Source organism: Anopheles funestus, chromosome 2RL (genome assembly GCF_943734845.2).
Source record: "Anopheles funestus chromosome 2RL, idAnoFuneDA-416_04, whole genome shotgun sequence".
Taxonomy (NCBI): Eukaryota; Metazoa; Arthropoda; class Insecta; order Diptera; family Culicidae; genus Anopheles; species Anopheles funestus.
In genome coordinates, this window is record NC_064598.1 from 11,142,725 (window position 1) to 11,163,466 (window position 20,742).

The window sequence follows — 20,742 nt, forward strand, 5'->3', positions numbered from 1 at the left end:
TGATTAATACGGTTTCGCGAAATATTTGCATGGCGTTGCCGAAAATGTTGGCTGATGTTAATGCAATGAATCATGGAGTGTTATTGGTATGCCCAAAAAACAAAAATAAATAAATAAAATTGAGCAACGCTGCCACCAGCGTTTTACTCAATAAATGCATTTGATGAGCAACAGCAACACGAAATACCACAATTTTTTTGTTAGTTTGATTGTATTGGGTGAAAAAGGGATAAAAATACTAATTTGTTGTTGGAAAAAAGGGGGAATACTCACTGCAGGACATCTCATCGGACCCGTCGGCACAGTCACGGTTCTGGTCGCACATCCAGCCCAGCGGGATGCAGTTGCCGGTTCCGCTGCGACATGTAAATTCCTCTGATGAGCACACTTTGCTCTCTGCGGTTGCGGTTTTGCAGTTTCGCACATCCCCGGATCGGTTTCGGTCGTATCGTTTGTTTGCGCGTTTTCCGGCGCACAGTAGTAGTCAATCCAAGTCAGATTCGGTCAGTCAGTGAAGTGTGGGTTTTGTTTCAGGGTTTTTTGGACGTTCATGGTTTTTTTGCCACGGGTTGGTCGGGTTGACGCGGGAAGGAAAATTCGGTGTGATGAAAAATGAAACACCCCATTAGTATTTTATTTCACTGTGAGCCTCCCATTAATGTAATTAAATGCACGTAACCGTGCTGAAATAAAAATGAGCAGATGAGAAGGTAACGGATGCATGATTGACTCGGCAGCACATATGCACTGCAGAACCTAAATATGAACAATTGAAAAATAACGCGTGAAGATGGTGGAAAAATATCGAATTTTGGGTGGAAAATGGAAATTTAGTTGTTGAATGGATTGGTTGGTTTAGGGATGAAAACATTAATATAAAACAATTCGACGAACAAGCAAGATTAAAAATTATTATTTAAATTTTGTACAAAAGAACGCTAAGCTAAGATGCAGGAGGAATAAAATAAAGCTATTGAATAACCACAACCATGAGCACATTGAAAAAATGTTTAATAGTGAAAACAAACTAAACTAGCTTTGGAGCAAGAGCAAGCATACTATTTCAAACACTAATTAACCACAGTACAACTTTATAATAAACATACATTCCAAATAATTAAATGAAACTCTAACACCAAAAAGAAACCATTATCCAAAGAGAGAATATTTAAACATACCTTTTGAAATTGTAAATTGAACTTATTTCATCGTATTTGCATTCATTTGTTGTTTTTTTTACTATGTTTTTTAAATATTTTTTTTCTAAATATTGTCCTAAATTAAATTGCTTTAAATTGTATCTATCTGTAATTAAAACTTTACGCATACTAATGAAAAGGTCTAGACAGTATCAATTAATAACTTATCTTTTGCATAGATCTTCCACTTTCATCTAATCTTTTGAAATGTATCATCCACTGCAATGCGTTTTAAGACTTAGTTTTTAGTAGTATGACGATGAACGATTCTAAGTGATGGGTTTTGTGATTGGTTTTTGTATGAAAGTATGAAAGTAATGGCGCAATGCTATCATATTCACCACATCGTATACTGATATGGAAAACATCAAACGAACCTCTATTGTGTGCCGTCGACCAAAGTTAACCTCATCCAGAATGAAATCCTGATGCAAACCCTTTTGCCACAATGGGCTGAATAATTGAGGTGATTTTGAATAAATGATACGGCGCAGTTCCAGTGTACAGCGGCAAATGCATTTGTTGGCAGTGCTTTTGTTTAGAATGTTGTATGGCCTAGAATAGGTGTAGAAATGGGTTAGGTGGAACAATATTGTCTCAAGCATGGGCTTAGCAGCTACTCAAGTGGAGGGATTATTTGATCGTTCTATTATATTCTGCGTCAGTGTAAAGCCAAACCTCAGGCATGGGATTTCGGTGCTATCGGTTTTAGTACTTTCTATCTATTTTAGTATCTATTTTCAGTTCGATTAAATTAATCTCATTTTAGTGTGGTTTAAATTCTATGTCGATAAATTACTTTTTATAATACATCAATATAAAGGGAGCTTCGGATAAATTTGACATATTTATAACCGACGCTGCTTGCTACTTTTTTGGAGTTTCGACTCCAATTTAGTCGTATACCAGATTCCAGAAAGGATAGATGGTGGGAACCTATCTGAATCGTGGAAAAGATTACTCTTTGATTGATGCCCAGTGCTACCTGAATACAGTAGAAACAATCAGGCATTAATTGGTGAAATGCAATTCGCAATACGACAGAACTTGCCACACGGGTTCTTTGCCACAGCCTCTGTGGAAAGTCAAAAAAGGCCCTTAGACCTCAACCTCATTGATTAGTTTGTATGGGTCGCAGTTGAAAAAGACACCAATTGCACTTCCATTAATACAAAAAGCTCACTTAAAGGATAAAAATAAAACAGGTTTTGAGGTCCATTCCCAGGGACATCTTCTTGTCCCGAGATTATTGGCAAGATTGAACCTATGATCGATGCTAAGGATGATTTTTTCTAGTGTATCTTGTTGATATTATTGCAACTTAATCCATTTGTATCAATTCATTCAATTACAAAAAGAAGATTTTCTTCTTTTGTGCGAAACTGTCAAATTTATACTGAACAACCCTGTAAGTACATGTTTCCATTGCAAACGGCCAGAATTCTAGCAATATGTGATGCATGCATCATTGAATGTTGTACAACATAAAAAAAGGAAACCCTTTCTGCCCATCTGTTGCACGATTTTTATCGCAATCGTTTAACTGCATTTGTGTTAAATTTATTGAATAAATCCAAAAAAAACCCGTTTGGCATTTATTTTGTACCACATCTTTTCCATCAGCTTCTAACGCATCGGCACTCGCCAACATGCTCAAACATGCTCGAACAATCTGTTTCATTATTAAACAGAAGAAAAAAACACAAACAAAGGGAACAGAATAAAATAAAAAATAAAATAACAACCACCCACTTTGCTCATTCTCGGTCAGTCGCCTTCGGGCGCGATTGTTGGTTGGGAAAACTTTAATTACAAACCATAAAAATGTCGAGCCATCAACAAATACCACTGCGCGAAGTAGCGTCGGAACCACCGCCCCCCCCTAGGACCGCCTTTAAAGTTGCGGGCGGAAAAAGGACGAAATAAGACTCGCGACCCATTATTACTGACCGTCTGTTGCCACCGTCCGGTCCGGTAAGACCCAAGGGTCCGGGTTAAAGGGAAGATGTGGAAGAATGACTTGCTGGCCAAAAACCATTGTGTTCCACCGGATGAATTAACCCAACAGAACTTTTTAAATGTTCTTTCACCATGGTCGGGAGGGCGGGCGTACATTGCGCAGGGCTATCGTAAAACAGAGAAGCAAACTCGTCGAACGGTGGAAATACCCCGGAAAGAATTCTATCAAACCCAAATCCTTTCCTGGTGGACTGTGCGTGTGCTGTTTTCACATTGTATTGTGAAGGTGGTGGGACTTAGCGATACGCAAAACCTTGTCCAACCGAACGGAAAGGACCATCATTTAGATGACCCTGTTTTACAACTAGCTTCGAGCGTTTTAACAACGCCACTACGGCGAACAGAAGGCTAACACTGAGGGTCGGGGCCCACCTTTGGTATGTATGATTTCTGGTCGGAGTTTCCTGGTGTATTATGTTATCGCAAAAAACGAACCTTCTTTCCACCCCCTGCCGTGCGCCAAAGACTCCAAAGATGGGAGCGCAAGAACAAGCAAGATGGATCTCTGTTTGTAGCTGTTGGCAGTTTTTACGACTTTACAGCATGACTCTTTTCCGAACGTCCAGCAAACAGTGCACTTGTTAGGGGTTTTGCATTTCTTTTTTGGACTCGTGTTTTTTAGGTGGACGAAAATGTTTCATTTAGTCGGTGACCTTTACCATTTACCCAGCTAATGCGCTCGCTCGGACAATCTCACCCGTCGATTTTTGACCGTATGCCAACAAATCACGGAGCAAAAAGGGGTTTCGAAAGGTTGCAATGAATGGGTTTCATGAGTAAATATTAGACGGATAATAAGGAAGCATACAGTCATTAAAAGTTATTTTCTTGCCATGTTCGCCTATGGCAGGAAATGATGCAACAGCAGGCGCAAGTATTTGCTTTGTTGAGTTCCTGGCAGTCGAAGGGTTCCGCATGTCCATGTCGTGTACAAAACCCCGTTGCCAATAAATTGTGGGTCATCGTAACAAAAGAAAAAAGAGAAACTCCCACCATTTTGCTAGGAAAAGTATTACACACCAAAGAAAAAAAGCTTCTCCCACACTCTGACACACAAGACAAGGTGAAGGTCCACTGTGTGTGTGTATGTAAGCCCCGGTTACAGCGAATGTCCCACAGTACATCCGGTGTTAATTCCGTTACGGAAATGGTAGAAAGGTGTGAACATTCCGGACGGATTATCTCGGCAGGTCCGTAACCGCTCAAGACGATGTCTTCCATCCTCCGCCGGTTGGGTTAAACCAGACAAGGGAAGGTTGTAGTGAAGTGTTCCATGCGCACTCCAACTCCTCCCAATTTAACCGACCAAATTAGGGCACGTAGTTTAGTACCGGGGGTGTTTTTTTTTGCGGGGCCACGGTCAATGCTGAGTGAGGATGGATGTGGAAAAGGTCATCCGGTAAATTGGTGATCCTTTACACCATCCGTAACCCAGGGTTCTTCGACAAGCAAAGTGACGTGGTACATTGCGCTCCCGGGTGGCTTATAGGGTTTTTTCTCCATGAGAAAGTTGCGATGTTTTTGCAAATAAAGGTGGGGTAAATATCAAAACCAACACAAGGATAAGCTAAAACGGCTCGCACTAGATACACACTGGTGAAGAAATCGAAACGGAAGGTTGTTATCCGGTTCCGAATGGTTCCGGATACGCAGGTAGCCAGGCATGCGTGTAAGGAAACGTTGGAAGGTTGGAAGATTTATTTCCCTTGAAGATATCAGAGCACACTGGGCGGCCTTTTTCGGAAAATTCTTCGTTCCGGTACGAGAGTTGTTTCTCGGTGTTGTCGAATTTTTGAGGACGGTCAGATCGTGATTTAAGCCCAGGCTCAAGGTGCCCGAGTTTATGTACTCCGCCCGTTGGATGTTGGAGCGCGACTGACATTTCCGGGGGTAGGCGGATATTGATCTCCATCAATTTGTTTGCCGAGATGCGTGTGTTGTGTACCATCGATTATCGTGGGGATCAGTTAAACGAAATGGGGATCGTTTGGGTTTAGTTTTGCAGTATGGAGGATCTCGAAATCTCTTGTCGGGACTTGTCGATATAGTCGTTCCCTCACCTACGATTCTACGTTTGATTGACGATATAGACCAACATCGAAACGATTTGTAAGATTGTTCACTTCACTTGTACGGTGTTCCACACGATGCGTTCATGCTTAACTTACCACAGTTTTGCTCGTCGGAACCATCGGGACAGTCCGCTTCCCGATCGCATAGCCACGTTTTCGGAATGCAACGATCGGCGCTCTTACACAGTACCTCGTTTGTAGGGCAAGTTTTTACAACTGCATCGTTGTGACGTTTAGTGGCAGTGGGTTGCAAAGTGGCATTCCGTAAATAACACATAACACAATCCATGCCACAAACCGTCAATGTGTGTAAAGGTAACAAGCAGAAAGAAATGCAAAATACAAGCAAAAAACCATAACCATAAGTAAAACAATACGGAAAAAGGATAGAAGTAAACACCCTAATAACCAATAAGCGGAAGCTACACAGTGAACAATATTCTCATCAAGCTGTTACTGCTATTTGGGGAGGGAAACACGAAACAAATCTACAGCAAAATGCGGTTGCAAAAAAGCAGAGATATTATAAAAGGGGAAGATTTACGCAAGACACAAAATATAATCTCCAGCCCGACACCAGTTCTGATGTGATGCATTGTCGGATAAGCTAAATAAGAAAAAAAACCGAAAAGACATGGCGACACTGATGGATTTCTACTTACGGCATTTGTCGACGTCCTCGTCCGAACCATCGGCACAGTCACGCTCACCATCGCACTGCCAGCGCTTCAGGATACACCTACCATTCTTGCAGCGGAATTTGTCACCGGGACAAACGCTCTCTGGGGAAGAAGAAATACAAAAAAAAGATGGTAGCAATGTAAGTAAAAAAAAGGGATCTAGTGGTGAGTATTAGGAAATGCTTTTCGTGTTTTGTTGCCAGGAAACAGAAAACCGCACGGCTGTTTGCGGGAACACAAAGCGACCGAGTAAAGGACAAGGAAATGTTAAAGTAGGTCGTAACATTCAACACCAAGATTGTTAATCCTTTTCTGAGAATAATTCTAAGGAATTGTGGATTTAGCTTCATATTTTGTTACCCTTTGTTCAGCGATACACCACTGATTAAACTTGAAAATATCTAGCAATCTAATATCACAAAACTGGATCATCTTAAGAGATATTTTCAACTACTGTTAGAGACTATAGCACGATTTCCAAATAATAGAAACACATGGAAAATATCTGTACATCAAACGGCATATCTCGCAGGCAAAACGCTTGGAAAGTAAGTGGGGTAAAGGAGACGAAAATTAATTAGGAGCACTTCAAACGAACCTCTTAGCAAGCGGTATTGATCCACAAAGTTCCAAATTGATACCGACGCCGACAGAAAACCCTTTGATAGTGGAAACCACATCACGGCCAGATTAAAGGGGTTACACTGCTGAAAACCGCAACCAGAGCAGTCGTTGTGCCGGGCGTGGCAGAAACGTATGCATGGGCCCGTACCGCTCCACAGCATAATGGTGGCCAAATTGTCACTTTCAGCTGACAAATTGGCGCGAGTTATTAACGGGCACTTTGTACAGCAAAACGGTCGACAGCGACATGACTCGTTTCAAAAGCTGCCGTAAAAAAAAACGCTGGACACAGTCGGCATGGGTGCGCTAACGCTGACGCATAAGGACAGTACATTTGACAGCATACAACTGCAGCAAAGGAAACTGTGTCGTTTCTGATTTTTTTTTTTGGGAGATGTGAGATCCAAAATTGTTAACGTTTTATTTCCTTTGACGTGTTAAGGTGGACAAAAATGTTACAGCAGCTTAACATTATATTTTTTTATCAGCACCATCTAGCACCGTTTAATGGGGTTTTTATTTCACTGCAAATGAAAATTGACATAATAAAAAAGGCATTCCAATAAGCTCTTAATAACAGACAAATTTACTACCATGTAATAAAATACAACCAACACGAAAAAAAACAACTCTCAAAAAGCCCACTGTTCCAGAAATGGAGCTTTTTTTTTGGGGGACGGAAACACTCCCGAAAAGTGTTGCTCAGCATACCTACATATCAGCATAGGACGCGGTTCGCTTGTCGACGTGTGGTTAAATGGTGTGCAATGTTGCTCGTCATCTGAAATGATGCCCTAGAATGTCAGGACTGAACAGGATTTTGTCCCTTGCCATGTGTGTTGGGTTTTCTTGTTCCGGGCAGTGGTGCGGTGATGATACCTTCGATGATACTGCTCGTTGCATGTCCATCCGCCAACGAAATAGAGGGGATCAACCGAAACAAAGACTTTTGACGGCAGCAACAACCGACTAGCATCGTATTTAATTAAAAACTGTGATGTTTCTCCGAGCAGCCCACAAGTTACACGATGCTCGAAACCGTCATGTTTTACCGTAAGGGCCGGGAACGTTATTTTGCATAGCTGCATTTTTTTGTTTGTTTTGTTAGCTGCTCGTCGTACATTGCAACGCTAATATCGGAGCCGTGTGGCATGGATAGTGGATGTTTTGATTAAAATTTATGATAAAATAATGTATTGCGTACCGGTACGATATTTGACTGGTTGCAAACTTTCATGGGTCCACGGTCCGCACAACCACAGCCAATTAATTTTTACTTTTTGGGGGTAAGAAATAATGCAAGGTCGAAGCATTTTAGACACAATCATCAAATTATGAAACGTTCATTATGGAGAATGAAAATGATAAACCACACAGTAGAAGAAAAAAAATAATTAAAGTTACGCTGTGTTGTACTACATGCCATAAACGATTAAGATCAGGCACGAAACAATTGGGGAATTTTCAGATTCAAACTCAGGACGAAGAGGTTAAAGAACTATAACATGGAAAGGAAAAATTAATCATTTTTTATAAAGATTCTGCCTTATTGTACAACAATATTAACTCTTCCATGAAATTAAAAAAAAGTATTTTATAGCACAGATATTTTTATAGCATCTTTTACATCAGATGTGCTCTCTATACGTTACCGCGTTATTGGTTAAACTCGTAATTAGTTTTTTGGAGTGAAGCCAGTGAACTTACACTACCATTTCGTACATACACGTTTCTGAATGTCGGAGACCTCAGGTCCACCTTGGCAGATAAACTGCTCCACCGTATCATTTCGCTTTTGGGGTTATCGTTTCGTAGTCGCAGGTCGATGAAGTCGAGCACTGAGGCGTGGACGTACCATAGCAATACACGAAAGCTAGCCAATCGTACCATTGCCGTTCCAGTGCGGTCACATCATGTGTTCGTAATAATCAAGCATTCGTTCACTTTAGCCAGTTATCTTGCCTTTACTAGCAGATACTTGGACCGGCTACCATTGATGTATCGATTGGGGTAGTAAAAAAAATACGAAGAGGATAGGAAGATTGCCGATGGCAATATAAGACGGTGTCGTAGATAACCAAGAAAACATTGCTTCTGTTTGGGCTATGATTGATTGCATTTCCGTTGGCTTCCGGTGCGGTCGACAGCTTTGCACAGGAAGCCAATGAATTGAAGCCTGTTTGCCCACGCACGTTTGGTTGGCATCTTCTGGCTACGTGATCGCTGCAGGCAACTAGGCCACGTAGGCTTCCATGTTTGCCACATAAAGCTGCTACAAATTGGTTTTTTTTTTTTCGTTTTCGGACAAGAAGGTTTGTTACGGCGATTGGGTTTTCGGTGATTTCCTAATCATAAACGGACAAACGCGCCGTGCCAATCAAGGAATGCATCAACGGTGCATCTCGGTTCGCCTCCACAGGTTTGGATGATTTGTTTGGCATTCCTGTCAGCTCAGAAGGCGAACAAAGGCAAACTTTGATTTCGTGCCGCTTGCCCACACATCTATCACACATAATGCAACCACGACCGGGCAGAAGATAACACGGGGTCATACAATGCACATTATGAATTGGAATCATTGTTTGACCTATGCACTCGGTGGTTATGTATCTATTATTAGCATCAACAATTTGTTTAAAGTACAGTTGCTAGCGTAAGATTATGAAATCCCGTTCAATTGTAAGCTTTATCTCCTTTTTGTAAGGAGAACAACCTCATAACATGGCTATCAAAGGGAGGAGTGTAAGAGTCATCAACATTCTTGCAGGAATGCACACGACTCATTTCAAATTTATTGAATTTTTTAAAAAATTTATTCTTTTTTTATTAAAAGCAGTATTTGAATGAAAAGAAACATCTTTCAACCAATTCGCATTAAAATATACCAATTTAGAAAATTTTGTATAGCCTTAAGCAATTTTTGAGTTTTCAGATTTTTTTTAATTTTTTTCTTATTTTTTATGCTTTCTTCTATTTAAAGCATTATTTGAGTCAAAAGAAACTTATTTCAACCAATTCGCTTTAAAATAAATCAATTTTTTAAATTTTTGATAAATTTCCCAAAAAAAGGTAAAAAAGGAAATTTTCATCTTTTAAGAATTTTTTTAATTTTTTTTTATTGTTTCTTCTTTTTTATTTAAAGCATTATTCGAGTGAAAAGAAACTTATTTCAAACAATTCGGATTAAAATAAATCCATTTATAATTTTTTTTTTAAATTTCCCAAAAAAAAGCTAAGGCGATTTCTGCCGGGTTTTTTATGACTCTGAAAGGAGTCGTTAAACGAGCTTACTCCTAATAACGACTCACTAAAAAGAGTTGTTATTGTCATCTCTAGTTTGGTTGTCCGGTGTCAATCTAATAACAAGATCAGCCTATCGATGACAGGGTAATACATTGCATGTTAGCAAGACCATCGTACAGCTCACAGAGCTGTTCATTGTAGCAGCTCCTATATACTTGATTCCACACATACGAGGCAAAAACTCCTTTCAAGTATCTTCTTCTCGGAAACTGCTCAGAGTCTATGTCTCAGAACCTCTTGTGAACTTCGTCATGACAAGTGTTTTGAGTGGGAAAGTGTTCTTTGAATATTGAATGGTGGGCAGATTAATGTGCAGAAGGTGACCCAAAAATTTCTTTAGAATCGCCTTAAAATTAATAAAAATGTTGAAGCTGCTATTCCTCTATATACTAAGATCTGTAACAGCACCAAGAGACGATATGATCTGTGGTAAATTTCCCGTTTCAGAGTCTTAGTCAATATTGCAGTTTCAGGAAAAATATCTTGTAGGTGGTATTCAACACCATGATATTCCTGCTGTTGCAATACTGACGTTAGTGTAAAGAAAAACGTAACTAAAAATTGTATCTTTAAATTTCTACCTGATACAATGACAAGCAATTGCCAGAACAACGACGCCGTGCCAGAACAACAGCTTTCGCTTCACTCATGTGAGAAATTATAAGTTCCACTTTCCCTCTTTACAAGTCTAATTTCCATCCACAAAGCTTCGACCGAAAACCCTCACAAACCCATACCGTCCGTTTGCCCATTATGCTTATCATGTGCTTGAACCACACCCTTGTTAACCCACAATCTGTCTTGCTATGAACTTACAACGTGTGCCACCCTTACCCGTGCCACGCATAATACCATCGCTTTACACGTGGTTTCAAACCGAGAAACGGAGAGTACCGTTAAGTATTCAACCATCATGAACATCCCAGGAAAAGTATCAACAAAACAGACGAAAGGGAGTTTACCGTTGGCCGGGCTGGTTGCATTATTAAATACTTATTTTCAAGATGTCAGCGGGATTAAAACTTCACCGTAAATTTCATACCGTGAACCTTATTCTCTCCATCGTCCACCTATTCCGGTGCCGGTTTGCTCATTACGCAAAGTGAGAGAGAGAGAGGGTGATAGAGAGAGAAAAAAAAATAATGAAAACCCAAGACATGTTGACGGGTTTGTGGAAGGAATTTTAAAGCTTCCTAGAAACGCTGGTGTAAATTAAGCCGTATCTTTGGAAAGGTCGCTGGCAAACCGTGATGGAGGCGCCTAATACTTTGTAACAGTGCGTGGAAAGTAATATTTAAAGTGACATTTTCCAGGTCTCTAGGAATGAAGCTGGCTGGCATAGTCTCTTCTCACCATCGCCAGTGCAAAGATGTTTTGTTGTCGAATGCTGATTGTCGGTTGTTTTGAAGGTCCTACGGAACGGTAAGGTCTTCTGCGTGCGGACAGTAACAGTTTGTGTCCATGCACTCACCAAAAACCACGGAAAGCTAGAAAATGGCACAATGAGGCAAACGTGGCGGAAAAGAAAAAAAAGACACAGAAAGTTTAAATTAACCCTTAAAACATCCAGCACTCCAACTATATGAGTTTCGCTCGAGTACCAGACCGCACTTCACTGTAGAACGGTATAATAAAACCGAAACGGAACACCTTTCGCATGGTACTTTGTTCCATTGCGCACGCTGTAAATTTGCTAACCTGTTCACAGTCAATTATTTGACTGGTATCAGGGAGCACCCGGAATGTCTCTCTCCCCCCCATGTGCGACAAATTTGTGCTAACAATTTCGTTTCGGTTTGGAAAACTGAATAACCCTGTTAGGGACGTTGATGTCACCTCATCGTGATGGGCTCCGTCCTGTACAGCGCAGTTCTCTGGGAATTACTAACACCCTTCCGCCCGGTGTTACATTCCCTTCTTCTTGTGGAAATATTACGAACGTCCCTGCAGAAGATGGCATCCTGGGGTTGTATGTGTTTGGTACATTTTTCCTATTGTTGCTAGAAACCTGCGGAGATGGTACTCGACGCCTCCCGGGATGCAGTTACCACCGGCCCAACCTCAAGAGGTGGTGGTCGTAGGGCAGACTGGCACAATAATAAAATCATTAGATTCCATTCTCATTCCAGTCACGTAACGTTCTACGACAACCAGAACGACACTGTGGACGAAGCATTTTACAGCGCGAACGCTTTCAATGATGGCGTTTCGAAGTCTTACGTTCACGTTACGCACACTGTGCCGTGAAGACGACGGTTATAAGGGTGTGTGTTATACGCACGAAAGGCAGAGAGAGAGAGAGAGAGATAAAGAGAGAAAGAATCACTTATGACCCAAAAGCAACCGAACTCTTTGCAAAGAAGCGAATCTTAGCGAACTAGTTCACTATCCCAATTTTTGGGGGTGGGAAAACGAAAAACGATTCTTTTATTGCTTTCATTTTGACGCCATTTTCAAATACTACGGCAAGGCTCTCCACTCGAGTGCTTTTGCGGGACACACGGTGGGCAGTTTGGCCCGTAGGCGATGTAGGCGAAAATGTTCCACTTCCACCATTTGCCACCATTGGCCACGGAAGTTAACTGACAACCATTTTCGGTGGGACCCTTCGAGGGAATCAATTTTGTGCCACTTCACAGACTTGATTCTTCTCCCATTCTAATACTTGCCAATCTTTAGCTAACGTAACCTTGCAGCAGAACTAAAAAAAACAACAAACAATACTGTGCCTTAAGTGTCGTTTGAAAAGTTTCCATCACAAAGCCAACCAAGTCTAGCGGGTAAAGTTGGGTGGGATTTTTTGTTCACAAGACAAACCAAAACCGAGAGTGGCAGTCCCGCAATAAGAACTGTTTCGAGAACTGCCGGCGGTGTTTCAATTTTCCACATCCACCAACATACTAACAGCCAGTGGCATACAAACGTACCGCAGAACATGTGCAAACAACATGTGTGGTAGGGTGTCGTACGGAACGGAAAACTTATTTTCGTAGCGAGAAAATTTAAACACTCAATAATCGAATCCGAATCAAGCAGCACTAGAAAGGGAATAATGCGATTGTTTGCACAGTTACATATCTGAAATTGGTTGCCTCAAATGCTCTTCAAATGGTCGGTCAAGTTACGCTGCTGTACGCGACAAATGTGTGTTAGTTGAATTATTCTTCAACAATCAAAGTGACTGAAAGTAAACAAGATTAGGAGCCGATAAAAGCCGGGATGAGTTTGTGTTTCTCTTCATCAGTTTTTTTTTTCTTCTTCCTCTCTCGTACGTTTAATGAACCATTCTGTTTGTGTTTGATCCGACGCTTGAAGGCTAATGAAGGTGCGCGACAAAGAAAGGCATTCAAGTGTCGAAACAATAATTGCATCACCCGGGTGCAATCGTGCAGCAATCACCGATGCATGACTATACAACGGAAATGTTTGCGATCACTCAAACTTGTACCGGAAGTCCCATACTGTCAACCATCGGCCAGTCGACCGGGTAGCGAAAGAATGGAGCGGGAAATTGAGGGATCCGGGGGTGGACAGGATGTACTTGTTGTGCATAATGATTGACCAATGTGTCGCACTTCCGGAGGTCCCGCGTTTTTATTCACATGTGGCTGTGTGTGTTGTATGCCTCAATGGCTGTGTTCGGTACCCTTTGAAAGGTAAAGCAGGCCAGGTAGCGGATGTGTGAAGTTTTCCGGACCGAACCAAGCAAAAAAAAGGAGGGAAACACCCGAAACAACAATAAAATCAACGTTCCCGTTTGTTGTTTTTTGGCTTCCTTTTTTCATCCACACGTCCACAACAACGTTGCGCATTCGAAATGCTTCGACAAAACTTTGCCAACCGTTGGTGCACGCTCGTATCGACACGTACGATATCACACACCCGTTTTAATTTGCATGCACAAAAGCTCATTTGACCCGCATCGCTCTACACCGAGAGCAATCGGGAGACCGGATAGGTGATTTTATGATTATTTGTTTATCGTTAATTGCATTCGGCACAAACAGAAAGTGACTGGGCGAAAGGCGAAAAAGGGGATCGGCCATCGAGAGGCCATTTCTTTCGTGTACAGCGTGATTGGTTTGGTGCGACATTTTCGAACAGTTCGAAAAGAACAAGTATAACGCGTCCAGCATCAGCAAAACCCGATCGTCTCTTGCACGGCATACGAACTCAAACAGAGGCAGAAAGTATGGTGTACGAGCTAATTTAATGGGCAATTTTGAAAAGTGAATTATTTCAAACCACCCACTCTCGGTCTCCATCGCTTCCGCACCCCCTCGGGTGCATCCTTATCGAGCAGAATGATATAAAACGGGGAAACATGGGATGACACGACAAAGTACAAGCGTCATGTTTCGCAATGCGCTCGTGCGGATGACAGATAGCTTGTCCGCAAGAAGTTCACCCAACTATGAAGGAAATTGTAGATCGGACGGTGATCCGGTTCGGTTTGGCGTATGGCTGATGGCTGTTTCACGAAACATTTCATCGGCGTAATGCAAAACGTAAAAGCCGGACCTGCTGCGAACGCATCCTGATCCTGTGTTGGGTTGGGTGGAAAATCATTTTGTGAATGGTTTATCTTGCGACATAAATATAAATTAATTCATTTCGATTCAAATTCATACATAGCCGCCCGTCGTACTGATTGGACAATAGCACAGTTTGCGTGCTGAGAGTAGATGGGACGTACGTACGGTGATTTAATTTCAATTCCTTATAATAGAATATTTTTAATTAATTTTCAAACCATTTCTAGTGAAGAGGTCGTAACAGAAGTTAATTTAAAAATCAAAGCTCTTGTCAAATAGGTTGCGTACACTTGCGTGAACTGATTCCCCAAGGTTTTTACAGAAATTTTCGGTAGTAATTTGGCAAGTGTTGTTTTTAGAAAATCCCGTTTCAATAAAGCAATTGAGTTGTAATTGCGTTTTTTTTTGTTGGTGCTTTAAATTGGTTTTATTAACCAAATCTCTGAGCTCTGAGAAAATGAAATGCAAATATATTAAATTTGTTGGAAATGTTGACCGTTGAATGTTGTATCGTTGATTACATAGTTGGTTGATGATAGATGATTGGAATTCCAAATAGAGTAATAAAATATATTTACTCACTATAGTTGAGAGATTTTATACACTAAAGAGTGAATCGCTTCTCTCGACGCTGAGAGTGAATGAGTTGAGTGAACCCAAATGAGTTAAAATGCAAAGGAGTAGTCAAATGATAACTGTAGAGTATTTGATTTATGAATCTCAAAAGAATGAGCAAAAGATTCAAATCCTTTCAACCGCTCTTTCATTCTGTTTCAACCCTCAATAAAGAGTGATTATTCTCATCTATATTTTAGATGTCATGTGCTGTGAAGTTTTTTTGTAATAAATTGGGATGATAATCTCCCTTCTACTTAAAATAATTTCCACTCAAAACCCAACAGAATCCTTGCAGACAGTTCTAGTTTTAAACATGGCTACAAAGTAAATCAGAGCTTTCGTTGCTATCTCTAAATAACAGTCACAATAATTAACTATGACTACTTTTAACATCTGTAACACCTTTAACGGGTCTTTCCTTTACTTCCGATCACAATTATGATACGCGCTTTGTTTAAGATTTTTTATTCACATAAATTTACATACTTTTTCTAGTCGACTTGCGATGCGGACGCACATTTGTACAAAACTGCGTTGCATCTTGACGTGTTCTGCGACCGAACGCTTGACGCGTCGAGACAATGTTTTAATTAAAACTCATTTACATACTGGCTCCGTCTTCGCGATGCTACAAGTTTCCCTTAGCCCCTTAGTATCGCGGTCGAAGACGCCTACCCTCACAACCAAACCAGAAGCCAACCAGCAACTGGTGGTTAAATTCTCCAACGACACGAACCGTCGGATGCAGATGCGGTGGTTTTGCTGCAGAGAAGAAAACAATTCACCGCACCAAAACGCGCGGTACCATTTACGCGAACGTATGACTTGGTGGACGTGTTGGAAGGCAGAGAAAAAAAACGAAAAATGAACCAGTCGAAACTAGTTGCCCTTGTTTAAAGGTGCTGCTGGGTAGGGATGCTGGGCGAGATTGTCATTTCCTAGCTGAGGCAGCGAATGACAATGCCAAACGCTGAAGAAAAGAAAATCGCTGCATAATGGGCTGTGCACCACACCGCCACACACACTATGACGGTTCAACGAGCAATTAGCCTGGTGGTAAATGATAGTCCATTATCGTTTCGTTCGTGCCCTCGGTCAAACCCGGGAAGGGGAACGGTGCAAAAGGGACACATATACCCGAACCGGTATGATGCGGTTTCGATCGATGCCGATCACAACCAATATGATGATGATGCTGGTAATGTGATGATAGTGCAAGACAAATTTGTCCAAAGTGGCATCGTGCACAACGGCTCAAAAAGGGCTGCAGTGAGCCATTAATGGGCGGCCTACGTTATAAAGCAGAAAGAAAAGCCACAAAATAAGTCTTTTCCTCCCTAGGGGGTCAGTATTTGGGAAGGAATGGCAAGACACAGACACACCGTAAATGCTTGTTGATGGAATGGATACTTCGTGGTCGAGCTGGTTTCTTTTCGAGCTAAGTCCAGAAGTCGCAGTGACCAAGGCAGACCCGGGAGGACATAAAAAGAACGGATGAAAAATCATTGATGTCCTGTTAATTGGACCAATTTCGGACACTGTACGGGTGCGTTCAACCTGCTCGGGGAATGAAAATGCTCATGTTCGAGTGATAATGATAATGAGAAGGGCATACACACTCATGTAAGTATACATACTTATACTTATCGGCGAATGAACGTGACTGCGAGACCACGTATCCCTTGTTGCGGAGGGTTTTTTTATCGTTTTCATCTATCGGCTTCCACCGTGTTGAATAGCTCAACCTCCCGTAACACACGTAAAAACATAATGCAAAAAGGGTACGAAATATAGGGAGTTCGTTCCTGTCTAAAGCACTAGCGATGGCAACTCTGGGAGTGGAATCATGAATCCACTCCGACTCCGATCCGACTCCGGATTGATAATTTCGATTCGACTCCGGAATGAACTCTGTATTATTCCGGAGTCAACTCCGTATTACTCTGAAGACGAAGTCGGAGTTCAATTTGACATCGACTCCGTTTTCGATTCCGGGGTTTACTCAGATTTTTCACGAGTTACTATGAGTAATTTCCACTGTTCTGTATCGTCTTGACAATATTTTCCATATTTCGGAGTTGATCCGGAGTCGACTGGAACTCCGGAAAAAATGGGATTTTACCCATCACTAGTCAGCGATACGGAAGGAAAATTAAACCTGATATCGTTTTTAAAAATAATGAGTAAGAAGCAATGTGAGTGACTGTTGGCAACAGAAACTGGAGATGATTACCACCTCCTCTCGTCGTCTACTACTCTAGTCGGCGTGACGGTTCTTGATGGGTCGGATCAATTTCCATCCATCCATGCACACAGCAGCAAACGACCGAATAGAAGTTCCAAACCGACACCGGTGAAAATGAAGACACCATGTAAAAGTGTCACTTATGAATTAATTTACTACAAACCATTCACATCCCGAAAGCACCGTACTACGACTGTGAAGTGGATCTCATCCCAAAGCGCCTGATTTCATGGTAGCTTCTATGGTTGGAAGCGAGTTTGCGTGTGTGTGTGGTTGACGTATAACAAAACACGACGATAGGTAAACAGATCACCGGCAAGACGGTGGAAACATAAGCCAAAATTTTGCCAAAAAGTTGATGACTCTGAATAAGGCAACGATACGAAGGCAATGAGAATATATTTGAAACATTTGGAAGATAAACACACAGGCACACGTGTGAACAACCAGGCTGCTCCACCGTGGCAAAGCGTGGAAGGAACAGCTTTTTGACGTACGTAGCCATCGGCAACGACTGATGAGAATGTGTGCGTACGCGTGTGTGTATGCTAGTGATTAGAAAATGTTGCAAAAGCTTTAGCGCCGAACGATTCGATGTAATCGACAATACACAATCTGCCTGCCTGCGGATAATGCATATTTAAACACGACACTGTTTGCGCTACCAAAGTGGTGTTGCTGACAAAGAAATGAGTAGCGTCAAATTGGACGATTAAAACCATCAAACAATGATTGCTGTTACGCCTAATCGTGTACGCAACGGGACTGATTTGTTACACCACCGTCGGTGTATGCGTGTGCATGCTTTTATCGGCTTGTTTTGGGGTTTTTGGATTTTTATTTAGGAAAAGGTTTTTTTTTAAATTTCAAGCCGGAATGGATTAATTTCAACTAAACTCCTTTTGATGGAAGAAGGGCTTCCAAGGGTATGTAAGACTATAACCGACAAGTCACAACAATCATACTGCTTCGTTGAATTTTGCTATCACAATGTGTGTAAGCTATTTCTTTGTAGTGGAAAAAAATAATTCCATCTTCACTGTTCATTGTGCGAAGCAAAAAAAAAAAACATGGACAATGATATTGTACAAAAATGGCGAATTTCTCAATCCCCCACTCACCTCCTTAAAACCCATCGTCCATTTTCTTCGTCTACAACAATCGAGCTAGATAAAGTTTATAAACCAAAACAAAACACCAGTTAAGACGCGTTGCGAATGTCGGGGTTTTGCCGTTTTTGCAAAAAGAAGTAAATACAAATAATAGAAAACCATAAACTCTCCCCACGTAAGCCGCCAAACTTGGGATCTTGGGACGGTGGAACTGCCGAAATAGATTGTGTTTTCTAGCGTAGGGGGTGCGTCGTGCTGCTCTACATCAAAGAGATTTGTGGAAGATTATTTGGTATTTTCTTGCCCATACACACACACACACACACGCGCGCAGTAGTGCAATGGGGAGCTTGATTTCGTTTAAAGTATTTGAATAGTATTTTGTGCCTGGGTAAGATGTTTGTGATGATGTCGTTGTTTTACTTCTTCTTTTTTTAATGCCGTCGAAGAAATATTGCAAAGGATTTTGTTTGACTGGGTTTTTTTTTGTTGCTTTAGCCTAGATTAAGGGCACATACAAGTTGATTCGACTAGTTCACAGTGAAGGTATGGAAAGAGAAAATAAAGCAAACAAATTGAGTACATGTGCTACAATGTCTGAAGGTTCTGTGACAATATGCAGATGGATTTGTTTTAAAACATTTTTACCTACAAAAAAAAACAAACAAAAATTCTTCACCAATTGTTTACCGTTTGCCGTTTACCACGAGCGACGTTTAGCTTCAGTTTACCGAAAATAGAAACAGCATAATTCCCCCCGGAATTGATTTGCTCACCTGCAATGAAAGAGAAACACAAAACATTCGGTTAGAAAACTTTGTCTTCCGACACTCACTAAAACGTGCGGTCGTCTGTCAGGACACGATCGCAAACGCACGTCACAGATAATTGTTTTGTCACTTCACCAAATCGATGCACGCTGGTTAAAATGAAAACATCTGCTCCGGTCGCAATTTTGTGAACCGTGCAACATTTGTGCTGAGGGAAACTGTTCTGTTTGCGGTTCGATACATGGAATGCTCAGTTCGGGAACACGGTACCGGATGAAGGAATGCATCGAACGACGTGATCGATAAATCACTCGGAAGCAATACGGGTTGCTTCACCATTTAGACACTCGTCGATACGCGTATGCTAGCATTGGACGTACACGGGGCTACTGCTTTTGCTAGTTTAGCGGTGAAAAACCCGCTCAGGGGCACTTTCCTTCGAGACCCCCTTTTCCCAATGTGTACCGAAATACCAAGAGAAGGTAAACTGGATTGGTCTGTGAATGATTCTTGTTTTGCTTCCCCTTTTTTGTGCCTTCAGGGTTCGGATCAAATATTTATCAAATTCACCACCTTCACACGGGGTCTTTAGGTAAGCAGCCTGGCGGCGTTGGCCTACATCCTTGTGCGAAAGGCTTGAGCGAAAATTTTCCCGACAAAGAATGGTGCAAAGAATTCAACGTCCACCGTCGACGGTGGTGGCAAGATGCGTGTCGATACCAACGGAACCAACGCTGCTTGGTTTTGCAAACAATCACTCTGCCTCTAAGTAGTGTGCATGGTTCTAGCGGGACACACGACCACTTCTCCAACTTCTCGGATATCCGCGTTTTTTGCCGAAGGGAAGTTTTTGAAAAGACGTACAACGAAGCGCTGAGCTATTTGGTGAAATGCATTCCTTCGTCGGCGGGGTGTTCGATGCCGGTGTCTAGCAGTGATAAATCCAGCTAGAAGCGTTGGAAAGCTTAAGTGATCAAAACCAGCTAGAGCGACGATGCAAAGTGTATGTATGTCGTCATTCTAACCTGCTGAAAGTTTCTCGTGCTGTCCTTGAAATGTATCCTATTTCTTCGTGCCACATGGGGGATTTTTTCTTCTTCATGCTATACGCTCACTCACTTACCGTAGCGTAGTGGAAATTGATGTGCCCATTTCCGAAGGAAAGTACTTTTCCAGTTGCACCGGAAGTCGAATGGCGGCTCTTTCCGCACGTGGAACGTATATGCCTCACGCAAGTTAGTTTGGACTGTACAACACGGTTACGAGTGAGAATTGTAACAATATTGGAATATATGTATAAAATTACATATCCTCTCAGTATCTCCAATAACACTCAAAGTTTAATTTAATTAAAACAGTTCCAATACAAAACATTTGCTTAAAAGAAACGATATTCCTTCTTCAAGTTGAATTTTGAAACAGAATTCCTCGAAATTGAACGTAAAAAATAGCTTCAATTTCGAAGATTTATTCAGCTTCAATCCAACAAAAACCCCAATGATGCTTTCCTGCTTGCCGTGGATGGTTTTATTCGTGAGAAAGTACCATCCAACATTCAATCGAAG

General features: G+C 41.5%; 1 protein-coding gene across 23 annotated transcripts in view; it reads right to left on the reverse strand.

The window, feature by feature from the left end:
* Positions 1 to 20,742, reverse strand: part of LOC125765898 (low-density lipoprotein receptor) — a 161,643-nt gene that overhangs the window by 57,304 nt on the left and 83,597 nt on the right. For 20 of the 23 annotated variants that reach the window (XR_007418632.1, XM_049431402.1, XM_049431410.1 and 17 more), the window contains 2 exons: positions 5,953 to 6,072; positions 274 to 396 (listed from right to left, as the gene is read on the reverse strand). Coding sequence is in view for 22 of the 23 variants with exons in the window: in XM_049431402.1 (XP_049287359.1) it covers positions 274 to 396; positions 5,953 to 6,072 (243 nt within the window). In the remaining variant the exon portion in view is untranslated. Of the gene's footprint in view, positions 1 to 273; positions 397 to 1,576; positions 3,304 to 5,386; positions 5,507 to 5,952; positions 6,073 to 20,742 lie in introns of those variants that run through there. The other 3 variants (XM_049431422.1, XM_049431412.1, XM_049431420.1) reach the window with 3 other exon arrangements.